The sequence below is a fragment of the Elephas maximus genome, chromosome 4, assembly GCF_024166365.1.
Source record: "Elephas maximus indicus isolate mEleMax1 chromosome 4, mEleMax1 primary haplotype, whole genome shotgun sequence".
In the NCBI taxonomy this organism is placed as follows: domain Eukaryota; kingdom Metazoa; phylum Chordata; class Mammalia; order Proboscidea; family Elephantidae; genus Elephas; species Elephas maximus.
The window spans coordinates 104977449-104992570 of record NC_064822.1 but is presented as its reverse complement, the minus strand read 5'-3'; the positions used below and the strand labels follow the sequence as shown (position 1 = coordinate 104992570).

The window sequence follows — 15122 nt, the reverse complement described above, 5'->3', positions numbered from 1 at the left end:
TTATACACACTTTGTTAAAACTACCTTACCGTTTGTATTAGTGTTTCAATGCATTTCGATTTTCCAGGTAGGCTATCGTATTATAAATAACTTCTTATCATCTAGTTTTTGTATCTCATTGCTTTTTATTCTGTGACCATGCAGGCCAGCACCTACAAAGCAATGCTAAATAATAATTCTGGGCCATCCTTGAGTAGATGTGGTTTACAACGGAGGCCATAGCTTTCATGGGGATAATCTGTTTCCTCGTGAAGCATGATTCTGGCTTTGGATTGAGAGTGTAAATTATGTCATATTAAAGAAGTATATTTCTTAAAGTTTCATCTGTGACTCTCTAACCTGGGGGTTGATATTCTGCAGGGTTTCAGTCTGTGTATGAGAATCTTCCTTTGCAAATAGTTTCTTTTCCTTTAGAGGAAAAAAGTGTGCCAATATCAAGTATTATAGACTGACTTAAAATGCATTGTGAATCCAAAGGTAATTTTTGTACTGGTCAGCAACTGGTTATTTTGTACTGGTTATTAAACTAGAGTTGCTAAGATAATAAAACAGTTGAGGCAAAAGTAGTATCCTCTGACTGGGTCTCCAGAGGTAACAGCCTTAGGTGAGAGGGAAACTCTGGAGCTTGCTCTAGGGCACAGGAGTGTGGAAGGGCTGTCAAACCTGGGTCAAGGATTCAAAACCTGGGTCCTAGATTCAGACCACCTGGCAGGAGATACTGAGACACAAATCCTAATAACAGTAACAAAAACTAACATTTTTGAACACTTGCTACATACCACCTACTTGTTTAAGAAGTGACTTACTTCTCAGAACCTTTCTGTGGAGGGGGTGCTATTATTTCCCCACAGATGACAAAAGTGAGGCATAGAAATGTAGCTCATGCACAACTGGTACATTCCTACAACTGCACATAAGATGCCTTGGCCAGGAATAGAACCTGGGTTTCCTGCATGGAAGGTGAGAATTCCACCACTGAACACTATGTAGGTGATAAAGCTGAGGTTTAAAACTAGGCAGTTTGACTCCAGAGCCTGTGTTCTTAACCACTGTATTCTAATCCTCCAGGAGCCTGGGGCCCTGAGCAGCTGAGCAAATATCCAAGAGAAATCATCAATATGGCCTCCACTGTAAGCCACATCTGTTCCTATGGGGGTGGGGGAAAAAGACTTCCGGAACTGTGAAAGACTCCTACCCTGGAACCAGGGATGGTTACTTAGAGGCTGAATGATTGGTGCCATTTCTAGCTTTTCTTTTTTATCCACACTTTTCTTTTTGTTCCTTTGCTGGCTACTCCTCTACTTAAATATTGGAGTGCCCCAGGCATGTCTTATGCCTTTTTCATTCTCTATCTACACTCTCTCCCTAGGCAATGGCATCTAGATCTTCAAAATTATTTCCTAATAAATATCTCCTTGAGGCATGTCCTCCCAATGGACCTCACGTGCAGCCACCACCTGTCAGTCAGTGGAGGCTTGAGTATTGCTATGTTGCTGAACAGGTTCAGCAGAGGTTCCAGACTAAGACAGACTAGGAAGAAAGGCCAGGCAATCTACTTCTAAAAATCAGTCAATGATAACCCTACGGATCACAACAGTCTGATCTGCAAAAGATCATGGGAACGGCCCAGGCCTAGGCAGCATTTAGTTCCTTTGTGCCTGGGGTTGTAATGAGTTGGGGGCTGATTCAACAGCAGCTACCAACAGCAACAGTGTATCTCCAGTCCAGGCCTTTTCCCTGACATCCCGACTTGTGAGTACACCTCTTTATTTAACATTTTCACCTGGATACCTCAAAGCCATTTCAAACTTAACATGTCTGAACAGAACTCTTCACTTCTGGCTCAATACAAACCTGCTCCTCCCACTGACTTCTCCTTCAGTAAATTAATTTAACAAATATTTATTAAGTGCCTACTAGCGCAGTAAACAGGACAAAAATTCCCGTCCTCATAGAGCTTACTTCTACTGGTAGAGAACATATATTAAACATAAAAATAAATAAATGATACATTAGACAATGTAAGTGCCAGGGGAAAAACAAAGCAGGGGTCAGGGAGTGTAGTGGATAGGGCTGAAATTATAAAAAGGGTGGTGGTGTAGGCAAGTAAGAGGAGCAAAGGATGAAGTCAGAGCGGTAATGGGGGCTAGATTGTGAGGTTTTATTGTGAGGAAGATGGGTAACCACTGGAAGATTTTGAATGAAGGCATGACATGAGCCAACTTCCACTTTAATAGGAGTACCATGGCTGCTATGAGGACTTTGGAGAAGGAATTTAAGGATGACAGCAGCGAGGGCAGTTAGGAAGTTCTTGCAGTAGTCCGGGTGAGAGATGATGGACAATGGGGACTTGGACTGGGATCATGGAGGAGTTTGTGAGGTAGCTTGTGAGATTCTGCATCAATTATGAAAGGGGCCCCACCATCCACCCAGTTCCTCAGGCCAAAAATCTAGGTCTTATCCTTGATTCTGCCCTTCTCCTTATATCCCACATCCAATCCATCAGCAAGTCCTGGTGATTCTATTTTCAAAATTTATCTCAAAGTCAGTTTCTGTCCATTTTTACTGCCACCACAACCCAGCTAAACTGCCATTACCTCTGGCCTAGATTGCTGCAACAGCACCTTATCTGATCTCCCTGCTTCCTCTGTGGCCCCCTACAATCCATTCTCCACAAGCAGCCAGAGGGATTATTTTAAAAGTTAATCATATCAAGCCCTGGATTGGAATCCTTTAAGAGCTTTCCAGTAACTATGAATAAAGACTTAAAATCCATATCATGAACAAGGGCTGATGTGATCTGCCCTTAATGACCTCTCTGTTTTCATCTCCTTCCTTTTTTTCCTTGCTCACCCTGCTCCAGCAACACTGGGCTTTTTTCTGTTCTTCAGCTCACTGAACTCTTTCCCACCTCCGAGCCATGCTGTCACTTCTGCCCGGGTCATCTTACCCTATTTTTTTTTCATGACAGGTTCCTTATCAACTGTCAAATCCCAGCCAACTGTCACCTCCTCAGAGAAGGCCTCCTTCACAGCCTCCTTGATCTAGTATAGCCCATTCAGTCCACCACACACTGTCTCAGAAAGCTTACAATCTTTCATGGAAAATTAAGTACATATATCGTAAGCACGATCACAGGACAATAAACGAGGTGGGGACTCTTAAGCAGAGGGCTATCATACACTGTCAGGGCCAGAAGGGCCAGTCTCCTGTCTAACACCTGAATCCCCTGGCAACATCCAGGTGATGTGTGCTTGATATCTCCATTGAAAGGACCCGCCCTAGCTGCTGGACAGCTTTAGCATTGGAACTTTCTTATTCTGAGCTGAAATCTGTTTCTCTGGAGCTGATACGTTCTTGCGCACCTCCAGGGCAACATAAAACCCCTCCTTGACAGAACTGTTCCTATGGTTTCCCAGGGCAGCCTCACAGCCCCAGTCTCCCAACCTTTCTAACAGGCTCGTTCTCTCATCCCAAGGTATCCTCCGGAGCACTCTCCTCTAAAGGTGCTTCCATAGGTTCTCCCTCTTACCTCCCGGAGCCCAAAACAGCCTCCCCCCACCCCCCATCAGCAGTCCAGGTCGGGCCGATGGGAGCCGCTGGACTCCGGCCCCTTCCATCTCCCAGGTTCTCTACTTCTAGGAATGCAACCCTCCACCTGCTCCTTAAGCAGCAACCTCCCTGCCCCTTCGGTATGTGGCATCTTCCCAGCTACAGCAAGCTCAACATCATCTGTCTTGTGCCTAGCACAGGACCTGACACAGAGTGGTTTCTCAAAAACCGTTGGTAGAATTTTAAAACTACATAACTTGTCCTGCGGAACTCACACGGACTCCTATACCGCGAGTAATTCGGCATCAAAAACTGAGTAGGCGCCTCCGCCCCGCCCTCAGCGGCGCCCCACCACCCAGCATCTCCTCGGCTCGCCCCGCCCTTCCGTCGCTCAGCCGCGCCGCCTCGTCCGTGAGCCCACTCCGCTCCCAGTCTCGCCTTTCCCTTTCTCCGAAGCCGGGTTTCCTCTCTGGAGCCTATGACCCTTGACATTTCCCTACATGATGTCCCATTTCGGGAAGCCTTTACTTTTTTTTTTTTTCACTTTAGGCTATTAGCAAAAAGGTGACACCCTCCTCACTACCATGGCTACGCCTCCTTCACGCGGCACTAACCGGAAGAGATTGTACAGCCCCTAGTTCATAGACCCGGAAGTAGATGTACCTCACGGAAGCCGGCTTTGGCCCTGCGGCTGCTGCTGTCGCCGCGGAGAAATTGTTGGAGCTGGCAGCCTAGGAATGGTAAGACTTCGTGGTCCACCTCTGAGGGTTTGGAGCGGAGTTAGGGGGTGAAAAGAAGTTTCTCAGAGTGCCTCCGGGGACGACCCCCCAAAAGGCTTGGGGCCCCGCCCCGGTAGCGCCCCGAAAACCTGCGCATGCGTGGGCCGGAGTGGGCTTGAAGCTGGCCTGAGGTGGTACGCATGCGCAAGTGTGACATGTAGAAGGTGGGATGAGAATTGACCTGGAATTTGCCACCTCACCCCCAACCGATGGCGTTTAAACCATGGCTGCGAGGAGGGCAGCAGGGTTCACTCGGTGCGCTTCTTCTGAGTTGTAGAGCTGACTTCATCACCACTCCTACTCTGAGCCCCTGAAACAGACCTGTACTGACATCTCCCCTCCATGGGTGTGGTCTCGGAGGAGAACGAGGGGCGGAGGGCCGAGGAAGAGAAATGGGTGCACACCTAGCCTCAGTCTACCAGCAAGAATAGGTCCCATTGCCCTCTCCCCAGGTGTCGAGATTCCTAGCGAAATCCTTTCAAGCGGCGCGACCAGCGCACCTGGGAGCAGGACCAGAGGCTAAGCTAAGAACCGGACTGGTTAGACGGGGCGGACCCGCAAATGGAGCCGCCCCTCCGCCCGCCTCCCACCTCCCCGCCTTGTAACTGAGCTCTCCGGGGGCTAGAAATGAGGGCCCCCGGGGCGGGTGGTATTCACGCAGTTCCAAAACGGCGTTTTTTTTTTGTTGTTGTCCCACCCACTAAATCTTTAGCCAGAGCTACAATTGGGGGGGGTGGTGCGGGGAAGTCGATCTGGACTGGTTGGAGTACAATCTGCTTTTCCTTCCAGGGCTTCAACCAGTTTGTTCCAGTTAAACCCCTGCTGAGAATTTGCATTTCTAGCAAGTTCCTAGGCAATGCTAATGATGCTGTTAGGGACCAATTCCGAGAACCGCCGAGTAGAACAGTGGTTCTCAAATTTTGTTATACGGAAGAATCACCTCATAGCCATCGCTATGAGTCGGAATCGGCTCCACGGCACTGGGTTTGGTTTGGTCTTTGGAAGAATCACCTGGGGGGATCTTGTTAAAATGCAGATTCTGATCAGTATATCAGGGGTGAAAATGCAGATTCTCAGGAGGGGTAGTAACCGGTTTGTTTCCTTCTCCCTACTTTGGTCTGGAGGGGAAAAGTGGTGCTGTTGAGCTGAGCGAGCAGCTAAGGAAAAGAAAAAGTGAGCCAAGAATCCTTTATTGCTAATTTATAGTCAAGGCCCTTAACTTAGGGGCCATGCATAACATTAGAGGGTCGGTGAGCCCCCTAAAATAGTGTGTGTTTGTACATTTTTCTGGAGTCCATAGCTTTTGTCATGTTCTCAAAAATGCCAGTGGCGTTCGTTACTAGTTTGTACGGGTTGTATTGACATAATAGGGCCTGTGCCCCTTTCCTCTCCCAGTGTCTTCCCTAGTTTATGGGACCCTGGGGAGCCTATGGAAACCCTGGTGGAGTAGTGGTTAAGAGCTCCAGCTGCTAAGGAAAGGTCAGCAGTTTGAATCCACCAGGGGCTCTTCAGGAGAAACATGTAACATTTTGCTTCCTAAAGATTATAGCCTTGGTGGAGGTCACAGAAGCACCATAGACACATCCAAACTCCCTGAGGGACCGAATTACTGGGCTGAGGGTTGGGGACCATGATCTCCAGCAACATCTAGCTCAATTGACATAACATAGTTTATAAAGAAAATATCCTACATTCTACTTTGGTGAGCAGTGTCTGGGGCCTTAAAAGCCTGTGAGCAGCTATCTAAAATACTCCACTGGTCTCACCCTGTCTGGGGCAAGGGAGAATGAAGAAAACCAAGGACACAAAGGAAAGATTAGTCTAAAGAACTAACGGATCACAACTACCACAGCTTCCACCAGACTGAGTCTAGCAAAGCTAGATGGTGCCTGGCTACCACTGCCGACCACTCTGACAGGGCACAATAAGAGTCCCAGACAGAGCTGGGGAAAAATGTAGAACAAAATTTTAACACACACACACACACAGGCCAGATTTACTGATCTGACAGACTGGAGGAACCCCGAGAGTATGGCCCCCAGACTCCGTTATAGCTAAGTAATGAAGTCACTCCTGAGGTTTACCGTTCAGCCAAAGATTAGACAGGCCCGTGAAACAAAATGAGACTAAATGGGCACACCATCCAAGGGGCAAGGACAAGAAGGCAGGAGGGGACAGTAAAGCTGGTAACGGGGAACCCAAGGTCAAGAAGGGGAGAGTGTTGACATGTGGGGTTGGCAACCAGTGTCACAAAACAATATGTATGTTGTTTAATGAGAAACTAATTTGCTCTGTAAACCTTCATCTAAAATACAATTAAAAAAAAAAAAAGATTACAGCCTTGGAAACCCTATGGGGGTAGTTCTACTCTGTCCTGTAGGGTCTCTATGACTCGGAATTGACTTGAGAGCAGTGGATTTGGTTTTTGGTTTGGGGAGCGTGTGCCAGTGTAAGGTGGTTAGGCTGGAAACTTGAGCTCAGAGAGCCACATTTCTCCTTTGCAGACTTTCCTCTCAGCCTCTACGCTTACCTGGTCAGAATCCTTGGATGAGCCTGTGGGACCCTTCCTCCTGGCCCTGTGGTTTGGAACCAGTGGCTTTGGGACTGTAAGAGAATGGACAAAGGTAGTATGAGGCCGGGCCAGCTCCCCAAACGCTTGGGCGCAAAACATCTGCTGATTCCGCCCTGTGCCTGGCATGTGTGTCTTTCGGTCCTGGCTGGGCATTGCCACCTCCCCCTGGGCCAGCACCACCCACGTACCTCTCGGCAGAGGCCACAGTTGACTGACTCGCTGTTGAGCTGCCGCTGTCTGGCATGGCTGCATTTTGATGGCAGAGGGAGCAGTTATGCCCAGAGCCCGGTGTGTCGGCATCACCAGTCTGACCTGAGCACCATGTGCTGCACGACATGACACTGGCACCGGGAGAACTGCCCAGCATGGAAGGTCTGGGCCAGGTCTGAGCCCAGATGGGATCTGGATGGCTGAGGAACTCCCACCTTAAAACTTCAAGTGTCAAGGAGGCAGTGGGAGGCTGGCAGGCAAAAGGGACTGAGGAGGGGTCCCATATGCAGGGGCTTATAGCCTGCTAGGTACTTAGGCCTGAGTTCACCACTTCTCTTGTTCTAGATTCCCAGGGGCTGCTAGATTCATCCCTGATGGCATCAGGCACTGCCAGCCGCTCAGAGGATGAAGAGTCGCTGGCAGGGCAGAAGCGGGCCTCCTCCCAGGCCTTGGGCACCATTCCTAAACGGAGAAGCTCCTCCAGGTAGTAAAGGTTAAGAGGGCCGGGGACTGGGAAGGAGAAGAAGATCTGTGGCTTTAGGTGCTGCTTGCCTTCTCTCCTGTAGGGAATAGCTAACTGAGCCCCTCTGGGACCTAAGCATTGGCAGAGTCTTGGGGTTTTCTTGTCCCTACAAATCCCTCCCTGTGGGACTAAGGGTGAGGGGGTAGATCTTAGGCCTTGATGTGAAATCTTTGTGGTGCAGTACCCTAGGATCTCAGAGGTGGAGTAGACAGTTCTGTGCCCCATTGAGCCTGGCTCTGGGATAAAGGGGTGTGTGTGTGTGTGAGTGGGTACTGGGAATGGTTAAGGAATGCTCACTGGGCAGGATCCTCCCCAGGTTCATCAAGAGGAAGAAGTTTGATGATGAGCTAGTGGAGAGCAGCCTGGCCAAGTCCTCTACTCGGGCAAAGGGGGCCAGTGGGGTGGAACCCGGCCGCTGTTCAGGGAGCGAACCCTCTTCTAGTGAGAAGAAGAAGGTGAGGGCTTGGGGGTGCAGGGGTGGGGGGCAATCCCAGATTTCATGTTTCCCCAGAACATTTGCCAGCTGGCAGGAGGTCTACAGGGAGGCTTGTGAGAGGACCAAGCCACCCCAGCTCCAGCCTCTGATGCCTCTAACTGGGAGCCCATTTCTCCCTACTCCCACTTTCTTGCTGCACCCCCCCACCCTGCCAGTGCATCCTGTATCACATTCCGTGTGGGAGGCATGGAGCGTGCATCTATTCTGGGAGCAAGCAGTCTGTTCCCAGCATTGCTGGGTGTAAAAATAACCCCCAGGTGGCATTGCTCTGGCCCCAGACGCCGTAGCAGCAAGAGTGTTTTCCCGGTATCCCCCTCCCATCCTCCACTGTGGGATTAGGTGTGCCATCAGCAGAGAAGACCCCATATGGTCAAGTACTACGTAGAAGTCATTTGTGGGGGTATTAGAAGGAAGCAAGCTGAGCTTCCTCCTTGTGCTTCCTATTGTTGGGGCTAGGGCTGCCACAGACTACATCAAACTCTAGGCCGGAAGCCCCAGCCGCCCAGTGCTGGCTTTGCACTCACTCTGCTCCTATCCTCTGCCCAGGTATCCAAGGCCCCCAGCACTCCTGTGCCTCCCAGCCCAGCCCCCGCACCTGGACTCACCAAACGTGTGAAAAAGAGCAAACAGCCACTTCAGGTGACCAAGGATCTGGGCCGCTGGAAGCCTGCGGATGACCTCCTGCTCATTAATGCTGTGTTGCAGGTAGTGCTTGCCACCACCTCCCTTCCCCAGCCTCCAGTTCCCAGCCCCCAAACTAGCCTGGGAATGCCCTGTGGATGGCAAGGGAAGGGTTCACAGCTCTAAGGCTGGAACAACCCCTCTGGGGCCTTGCAGACCAATGACCTGACATCTGTCCACCTGGGCGTAAAGTTCAGCTGCCGCTTTACCCTTCGGGAAGTCCAGGAGCGCTGGTATGCCCTGCTCTACGATCCTGTCATCTCCAAGTGAGTAGGGGTGACTCCAGCGCTGGGGAGGTACTGGGGACACCAGAATTCAGCCTTTGGAGGAAAGAGAATTGTACCGGGGCCCAAGGGAGGGGCTTAGGAGGCAGGGCTTCTGGGGCTTTGCATTCTCTGAGATGATTCTGAGACCTGCCAGGCTTCAGAGGGAAGCTCCTTCCCACTTCCACCCCTGCTAGTCCTGGCATAATGCCAGAAGCCAGGAGCAACTGCAGGCAGAGGAGATAGCGTGGAGAAAATGTCAGAATGAGCACCAGGAGCCCAGGCTCCGCTACAATGTGCAGTGCGGCTTTGGGCAGGTCTCCTCCCAGCCTTTCCTCGCTGACTTCCCACAGTTTTTTCCTCCATAAGATGAGGGAATTGGACGAGAAGAACACCAAAGCCCCTTCCAGCTCTGGCAGCCAGGGTTCCAAATAAATCTATGTGCATGAGCACACAATACACACTCTTCCTCCTCCGCAGTCATTTAGTTTAATGTCTTCAGAGTTTGGTTGGATGCTTAACACCCGTCTCATCCTCCTCCACAGCTCCTGCTGCCACTTAAGCTATAGCCATGGCCCTGGTACACCAGGAAATGGGCAGGGCTCAGCTCAGGAAAATGGGAGGTGGCAGGCAGTGGCTGGTGGGTGGCAGCTTTGGCCAAGTAAGGAGGAATGTCTTGGGGAGGGAGCAGCACTGATCTCAAGATCTGCCCCAGGACTGGGCCTCCAGGGATTGTACCTTTGAATCTCCTTCACTGGGTTGAACATAGGAGCTTCAGTTCCCTGTTCATTTACTTGACAAACCAATGAGGCTGCAGGTGCTATGCTAAGCCTTGGACTCTTCCTATTGAGGGGGTAGATCTCAAAGGCCTGTAGGTTCGGGGGAAATAAGGAAGCCCACATTGCTTGACATCCTCCCCTCAACCCTGCCCTAAGCTCTGCCTCTCCCTCTGCCCAGGCTGGCTTGCCAGGCCATGAGGCAGCTGCACCCAGAAGCCATTGCAGCCATCCAGAGCAAGGCCCTGTTTAGCAAGGCTGAAGAGCAACTGCTGAGCAAAGTGGGATCGGTAAGGCTGAGGGTTAGGTGGGGAGTAGGACTACCTGGGAAACTACTCATGTGGGATGACCCCGTTGCCTGAGTAGACTGGGGTGTGCTGTTCAGGTACACATCCATTTGCAGGGCTTTTGTGGACAGGGCTCTGGGGAAGAGCCAAGCCTGGTTCCCTGAGGGACTATATCTGTCCCCCTTCTAGCTCCTCGTGAGTATTGTTGGTTGGTGGGAATAAGGAAACCCAGACACTGCAGAGCTTAAAGTGTATTTCTTGCCCTCCAGACCAGCCAGCCCACCTTGGAGACCTTCCAGGACCTGCTGCACAGACACCCTGATGCCTTCTACCTGGCCCGGACTGCCAAGGCTCTGCAAGCCCACTGGCAGCTCATGAAGCAGTATTACTTGCTGGAGGACCAGACAGGTAACTGGCCGCTGGAGCTGGCAGAGCATGTATGTGCGTGCATGCATGTTTACGAAGTGGTCTGGGCACGGCTGCCCTCAGGTGTCCTGTAACAAATCCCTCAGTGGCCCCTGTGTCTTCTTGACCTCACTTCCAACAAAAACTACTTCTAGAGAGAGCGAACAAGGCTGGAGAGGCCTTCAGCATCATGGTAAGGGGGGCGAAAATTGCCTGGAGTCCTGAGCAAAATGCCTAAATAGTGGAGCTGTCTACCACTTCTGTTTCTGGGTATTTTTTCCTACCACATTTTATTGTTACACAAATAATACATGAATATATTCTTTCTCAGTGACAATTCACATATGAGCAAAATGTGAAAGTCTACTTTCTGCTCGGTCTTCTCTTTGTTTCCCACCCTGGGATAATTGCCACTTTTTCTAAGCTCAGCCGTGTCCCATATCTTCTCCCACCAGGCAGTGTTGTCAGGCTGCTTCAGGCCGTCCAGAAGTCTCCATTGGGACTTTACACCCTATCTTTCGCCTTCCTCAGGGCCAGCCCCCTCTGTGTCCGCTTCCTCAGGGCCAGCTCTCTCTCTGCCTGTCCCCTTCCTCAGGGCATGCTCCCTCTGTCCTCTTCCTCAGGGCCAGCTACTTCTGTCTGTCCCCTTCCTCAGGGCCAGCTCCCTCTGTCTGTCCCCTTCCTCAGGGCCAGCTCCCTCTGTCTGTCCCCTTCCTCAGAGCCAGCTCCCTCTGTCCCCTTCCTCAGGGCCGGCTCCCGCTGTCTGTCCCCTTCCTCAGGGCCAGCTACTTCTGTCTTTCGCCTTCCTCAGGGTGAGCATGCTCTCTGCTTCCTTTCTTTCCTCCCCAAGAAAGCTCTTGCTCTCCTTGTGACAAGTAGACACTCTTCAGTTGGGTTTGTGATTCAGGCTCAGATTTTCACAGTACGTACTCAGCTCTTGCGTTCTGAACGTTATTGCACACTGCCTTCGATATAGTTTTTCACTGTTTATTGAAAAACTTTTCACTACATAGTATTTTAGCTCTTTTGTTCTCTACCGCTTGGCCTTGCTAACAGGACTTTAGTGTCTGCTCTGTAGCAGCTCCCACTAGCTAGCAACCATGAAACTGTCCCTGTGGCTTCTGGTTATCAAGAAACATTCTTACAGGGGAATTGTTACAAAGCTGCTTACCTAAGCGAAGCCCTGTTTTTCCTTCTGAAAGACCCCCAGATTTAGTGCCATGGGGCAGCCCTCTTTAGTCCTGCAGCATCCAAACTTCCGGTTCTTGCCCAGGGCTCAGGTGTCACTGAATTCCCAGAGAGAAGAGAAACCAGATAAGGTTGAGTATTGCTGCCATTGCCAACAAATCAGCTAGCTCCTTTATCACCATCTTGTAAGTGCTTTCCTAATCCAAAAGTTATTTTGTGTAAACTTATTTCTTAGTTAAAAGCCTTAACTTAGAGGTTTAATTTTTTCCCTTCCAGAGTTTTATATGGGGATTCGATGTCTCCTTTGCTGTTTAGAGCTAGGGTTCTCCAGGAACGGAGAGGATGTACTGCTTAGCTGTTAAAAGTCAGTTGAATTTTAGATTGGTAGAATTTCAGGTAACCATGAGGGGCTGGTGGGGTTGGCCCCCAAGCACCCTGTCTCCCCTTGTAGTCTGACTTGAGGAAGGGGAGGAAAAGGTACGTTTGAGGCTCCTACACAGCAGCAGCACCACCCTGCAGGCAGTAACGACACCTCAGCTGTTTTCACATCCCTCAACGGAGAGTTTCATGGGCGCTAGTTGGTGGCACTGCTACAGAGCTGACGCGGAAGTCCTGGGAACGGCAGGCCTGGAGACAGGTTCTCAGATCTTTTTTTGACACCAATACCCTTTACATTTTGATCAGAAAAAACCTGAAAAACTTTCATGAAACACTGTTTATCCTGAACATATGTCATGGACTCTGATATTAACTCTCCTATTTCATTTCACCTTTTGAAAAGTGAAATTAATTTCACAATCCATTAAGGAGTCATGACAAACACTGGCTTAAGGTGGAGCAGCTCCCCGAGGCTGCCTCCTTTCCTGAGTGGTACTTGACCAGCACAAGCCTCTCAGCCCCTCACGGGCGTGGCGGAAGATGTGGGGGTATATGATGTAGTAGAAGGAACATTTTGGGTGTGGAACCAGGAAAGCAGGACTTGGTTTCTGGCTCTGTCACAAACTACAGTGAAATAGTTCAAGCCTTCTATATCTGTTGTCTCATTTACAAAACGGAGCTAATAGTGTCTTCCTTACTTAACTGAAAAGTATGGAAATGAGAGCCAGTTGCACATTGAAAAGCCACATGCAAAGGTCAGTTTTAATTTCCTTCTTTTTCTAGAATCACCTCTGCCCTCAGCTGACCCCAGGAATGCTTTGTGCCAAATTGGGGTGCAGCCTGATACGATGTCAGGTTAACGTTTGTTGATTTCAGCACTAAATTGTTTACATGTGCTCGGTCTTCGTCGCTTGTGCCCGCTTAGTTCAATTGTCTGCTCAGCATCCTGGGGTTGGTAGGAGATTCGGTGCTGACCCTTCCTCTGTCCTTTGTTCAGTGCAGCCGCTGCCCAAGGGGGACCAAGTACTGAACTTCTCTGATGCAGAGGACCTGATAGATGACAGTAAACTCAAGTGAGTGGCTGGGGCTGCCGGCAGGGGTGGAGAGGAGCTTATATCCTCCCACTGGGTAAGGCTTCCCGGGCTGCCAAGCCCACCACGCTGCTGGCAACTGACTCAGCCTCAGAGTCTAGCCATAGCTGTTGGTGTTTGGTCCCCTATTGAGCCCCTCCCCTCCTGTTGGGACCCTGTTAGTCTCCTCTGTCTTAGCCAGGTCCAGGGGAGGAGGCTAGTCTGAGGCTGGAGGAACAGCCGTCTAGGTTACTTGGCCAAAGAGGCTTAGGGAATACCCTGATGAGCCAGGTAGGACCCAAGTGGTGATGGCAGGTGAGCTAGAAGTGGAGCCTAATTCTAATTCATCCCCCTCTGACTGCCTTCTCACTCCTCAGGGACATGCGAGATGAGGTCCTAGAACACGGTGAGTGGGGGTGGGGGGGTGCAGTGAGGGGATGGAAGTACTTGCCGGAGTGCAGGGAACCAGTACAAGGCACTGGTGACCTTGGAGTGTCTCCTTATCACCCCACCTCACCCCAGAGCTGACGGTGGCTGACCGGCGTCAGAAGCGAGAGATTCGGCAGTTGGAGCAGGAACTGCACAAGTGGCAGGTGCTAGTAGACAGCATCACAGGTGAGGAGGCCAGGGGACCAGGGGCCAGTCTTCATCACCCTTCAGCCCATCCTGAGCCCCTGTTGTCACCTAGCTGAGTACACCGTCATTTCCCAGGCCCCTGACTCCTGTCCCTTAGTAGACCTTGCCCTGGGTCCTTTGGGGTGGGCCCTTCCTTAACCCTGCTCTTCTCCTAGGCATGAGCTCTCCGGATTTCGACAACCAGACGTTGGCAGTGCTGCGGGGCCGCATGGTGCGGTACCTGATGCGCTCTCGGGAGGTGAGGCAGGCCCTCCCAGCAGTCCTCTCCTTCACTGCCGTTCCTGTGTCTAGTCCCTGTTTCCTCACTCATCCCTGCCTACGTGGACCCCTGACCCCATTCCTCAGGTCCCACCCCTCACCCGCCCTGTTTCCCCAGATCACCCTGGGCAGAGCAACCAAGGATAACCAGATTGATGTGGACCTGTCTTTGGAGGGTCCAGCCTGGAAGATCTCCCGGAAGCAAGGTACCCCTCCACCCCTGCCCCCAGTAGGAAGAAGTGTGAGGATGTTCCTTCCAGCTCTGTCCCCAGGAAGCTGCTCCAGATGCAGAGCTGGTACATGGAGGGTTCTGGCTCTCTTTTGGCTTCCTCCATTGACTAACCCCCCTTTTCCCCTCTGCTTCCACAGGTGTCATCAAGCTGAAGAACAACGGTGATTTCTTCATTGCCAATGAGGGCCGGCGGCCCATCTACATCGATGGACGGCCTGTGCTGTGTGGCTCCAAATGGCGCCTCAGCAACAACTCTGTGGTGGAGGTGAGCTGGGTGGGAGGGAGATGGAAGGGCCAGGATGAGACTAGGGGTGTGGGGAGCCAGTAATGGGCCTGGCCTCTAGCCCCCCACTCTGTCCTGAGCCAGCCTTCTCACACCTGCAGATCGCCAGCCTACGATTCGTCTTCCTCATCAACCAGGACCTCATTGCCCTCATCAGGGCTGAGGCTGCCAAGATCACACCACAGTGAGGGATGGTGGCAGGCTTCTGGGCCCTCACTGGCCTTGCTCTCCCCCACCCTTCCAGCTCCTTCAACTGGGAACTCTGCTCCCGGAACAGCCTTCTGCTCAGTTGGCAGCAGGAGACCCAACTGCTGGCCCATGGATTTGAGCCTTTGGGGAGGGTAGGGCTGGCCATTGGGAAGCCAGGCAGAGGCTGGGACCCCCCAGCTTCCCTAGAGCCAGAACCCCCCCTTCTTCTGCAGGCTGCCCTTCTTCTCTTCCCCCAAGGTTTCCAGCCCCACTCCTGTGTCTCCAGCTAGCTTTAGACTTTTCATTTGTTTTGTTTTTTGTAAATAAAAAGCACTGAGTTCCAA

The 15122-nt window shown here is 51.2% G+C and overlaps 2 protein-coding genes across 4 annotated transcripts in view; both read left to right on the top strand.

The window, feature by feature from the left end:
* Positions 1-4190, top strand: part of FAM186B (family with sequence similarity 186 member B) — a 67359-nt gene extending 63169 nt beyond the window's left edge. For both annotated transcript variants that reach the window (XR_007517199.1, XR_007517200.1), the window contains exon 9: positions 4102-4190. The gene's annotated coding sequence lies outside the window, so the exon portion shown is untranslated. The remainder of the gene's footprint in view (positions 1-4101) is intronic.
* A 2674-nt stretch (positions 4191-6864) lies between these two features.
* MCRS1 (microspherule protein 1) lies at positions 6865-15120 on the top strand. Of its 2 annotated transcripts, none has more exons than XM_049883052.1 (14): positions 6865-6955; positions 7459-7597; positions 7953-8091; positions 8679-8837; positions 8970-9079; positions 10034-10142; positions 10409-10547; positions 13108-13183; positions 13558-13586; positions 13703-13795; positions 13972-14054; positions 14193-14280; positions 14444-14571; positions 14691-15120. In XM_049883052.1, exons 1-14 carry the CDS (start codon positions 6946-6948, stop codon positions 14775-14777), a joined length of 1389 nt encoding a protein of 462 aa, XP_049739009.1. In that variant the 5' UTR covers positions 6865-6945; the 3' UTR covers positions 14778-15120. The 2 variants fall into 2 exon arrangements, with proteins under 2 accessions (XP_049739009.1, XP_049739010.1); XM_049883053.1 differs by lacking the exon at positions 6865-6955 and adding an exon at positions 7196-7286.
* Positions 15121-15122: the final 2 nt, after the last annotated feature.

Excerpts from the sequence above, each read along its gene's own strand:
- MCRS1 (XM_049883052.1), top strand. Across the intron at positions 14,055-14,192 it reads ACCTGATGCGCTCTCGGGAG|ATCACCCTGGGCAGAGCAAC; the intron begins GTGAGGCAGGCC and ends CTGTTTCCCCAG. Across the intron at positions 14,572-14,690 it reads GCAACAACTCTGTGGTGGAG|ATCGCCAGCCTACGATTCGT; the intron begins GTGAGCTGGGTG and ends TCACACCTGCAG.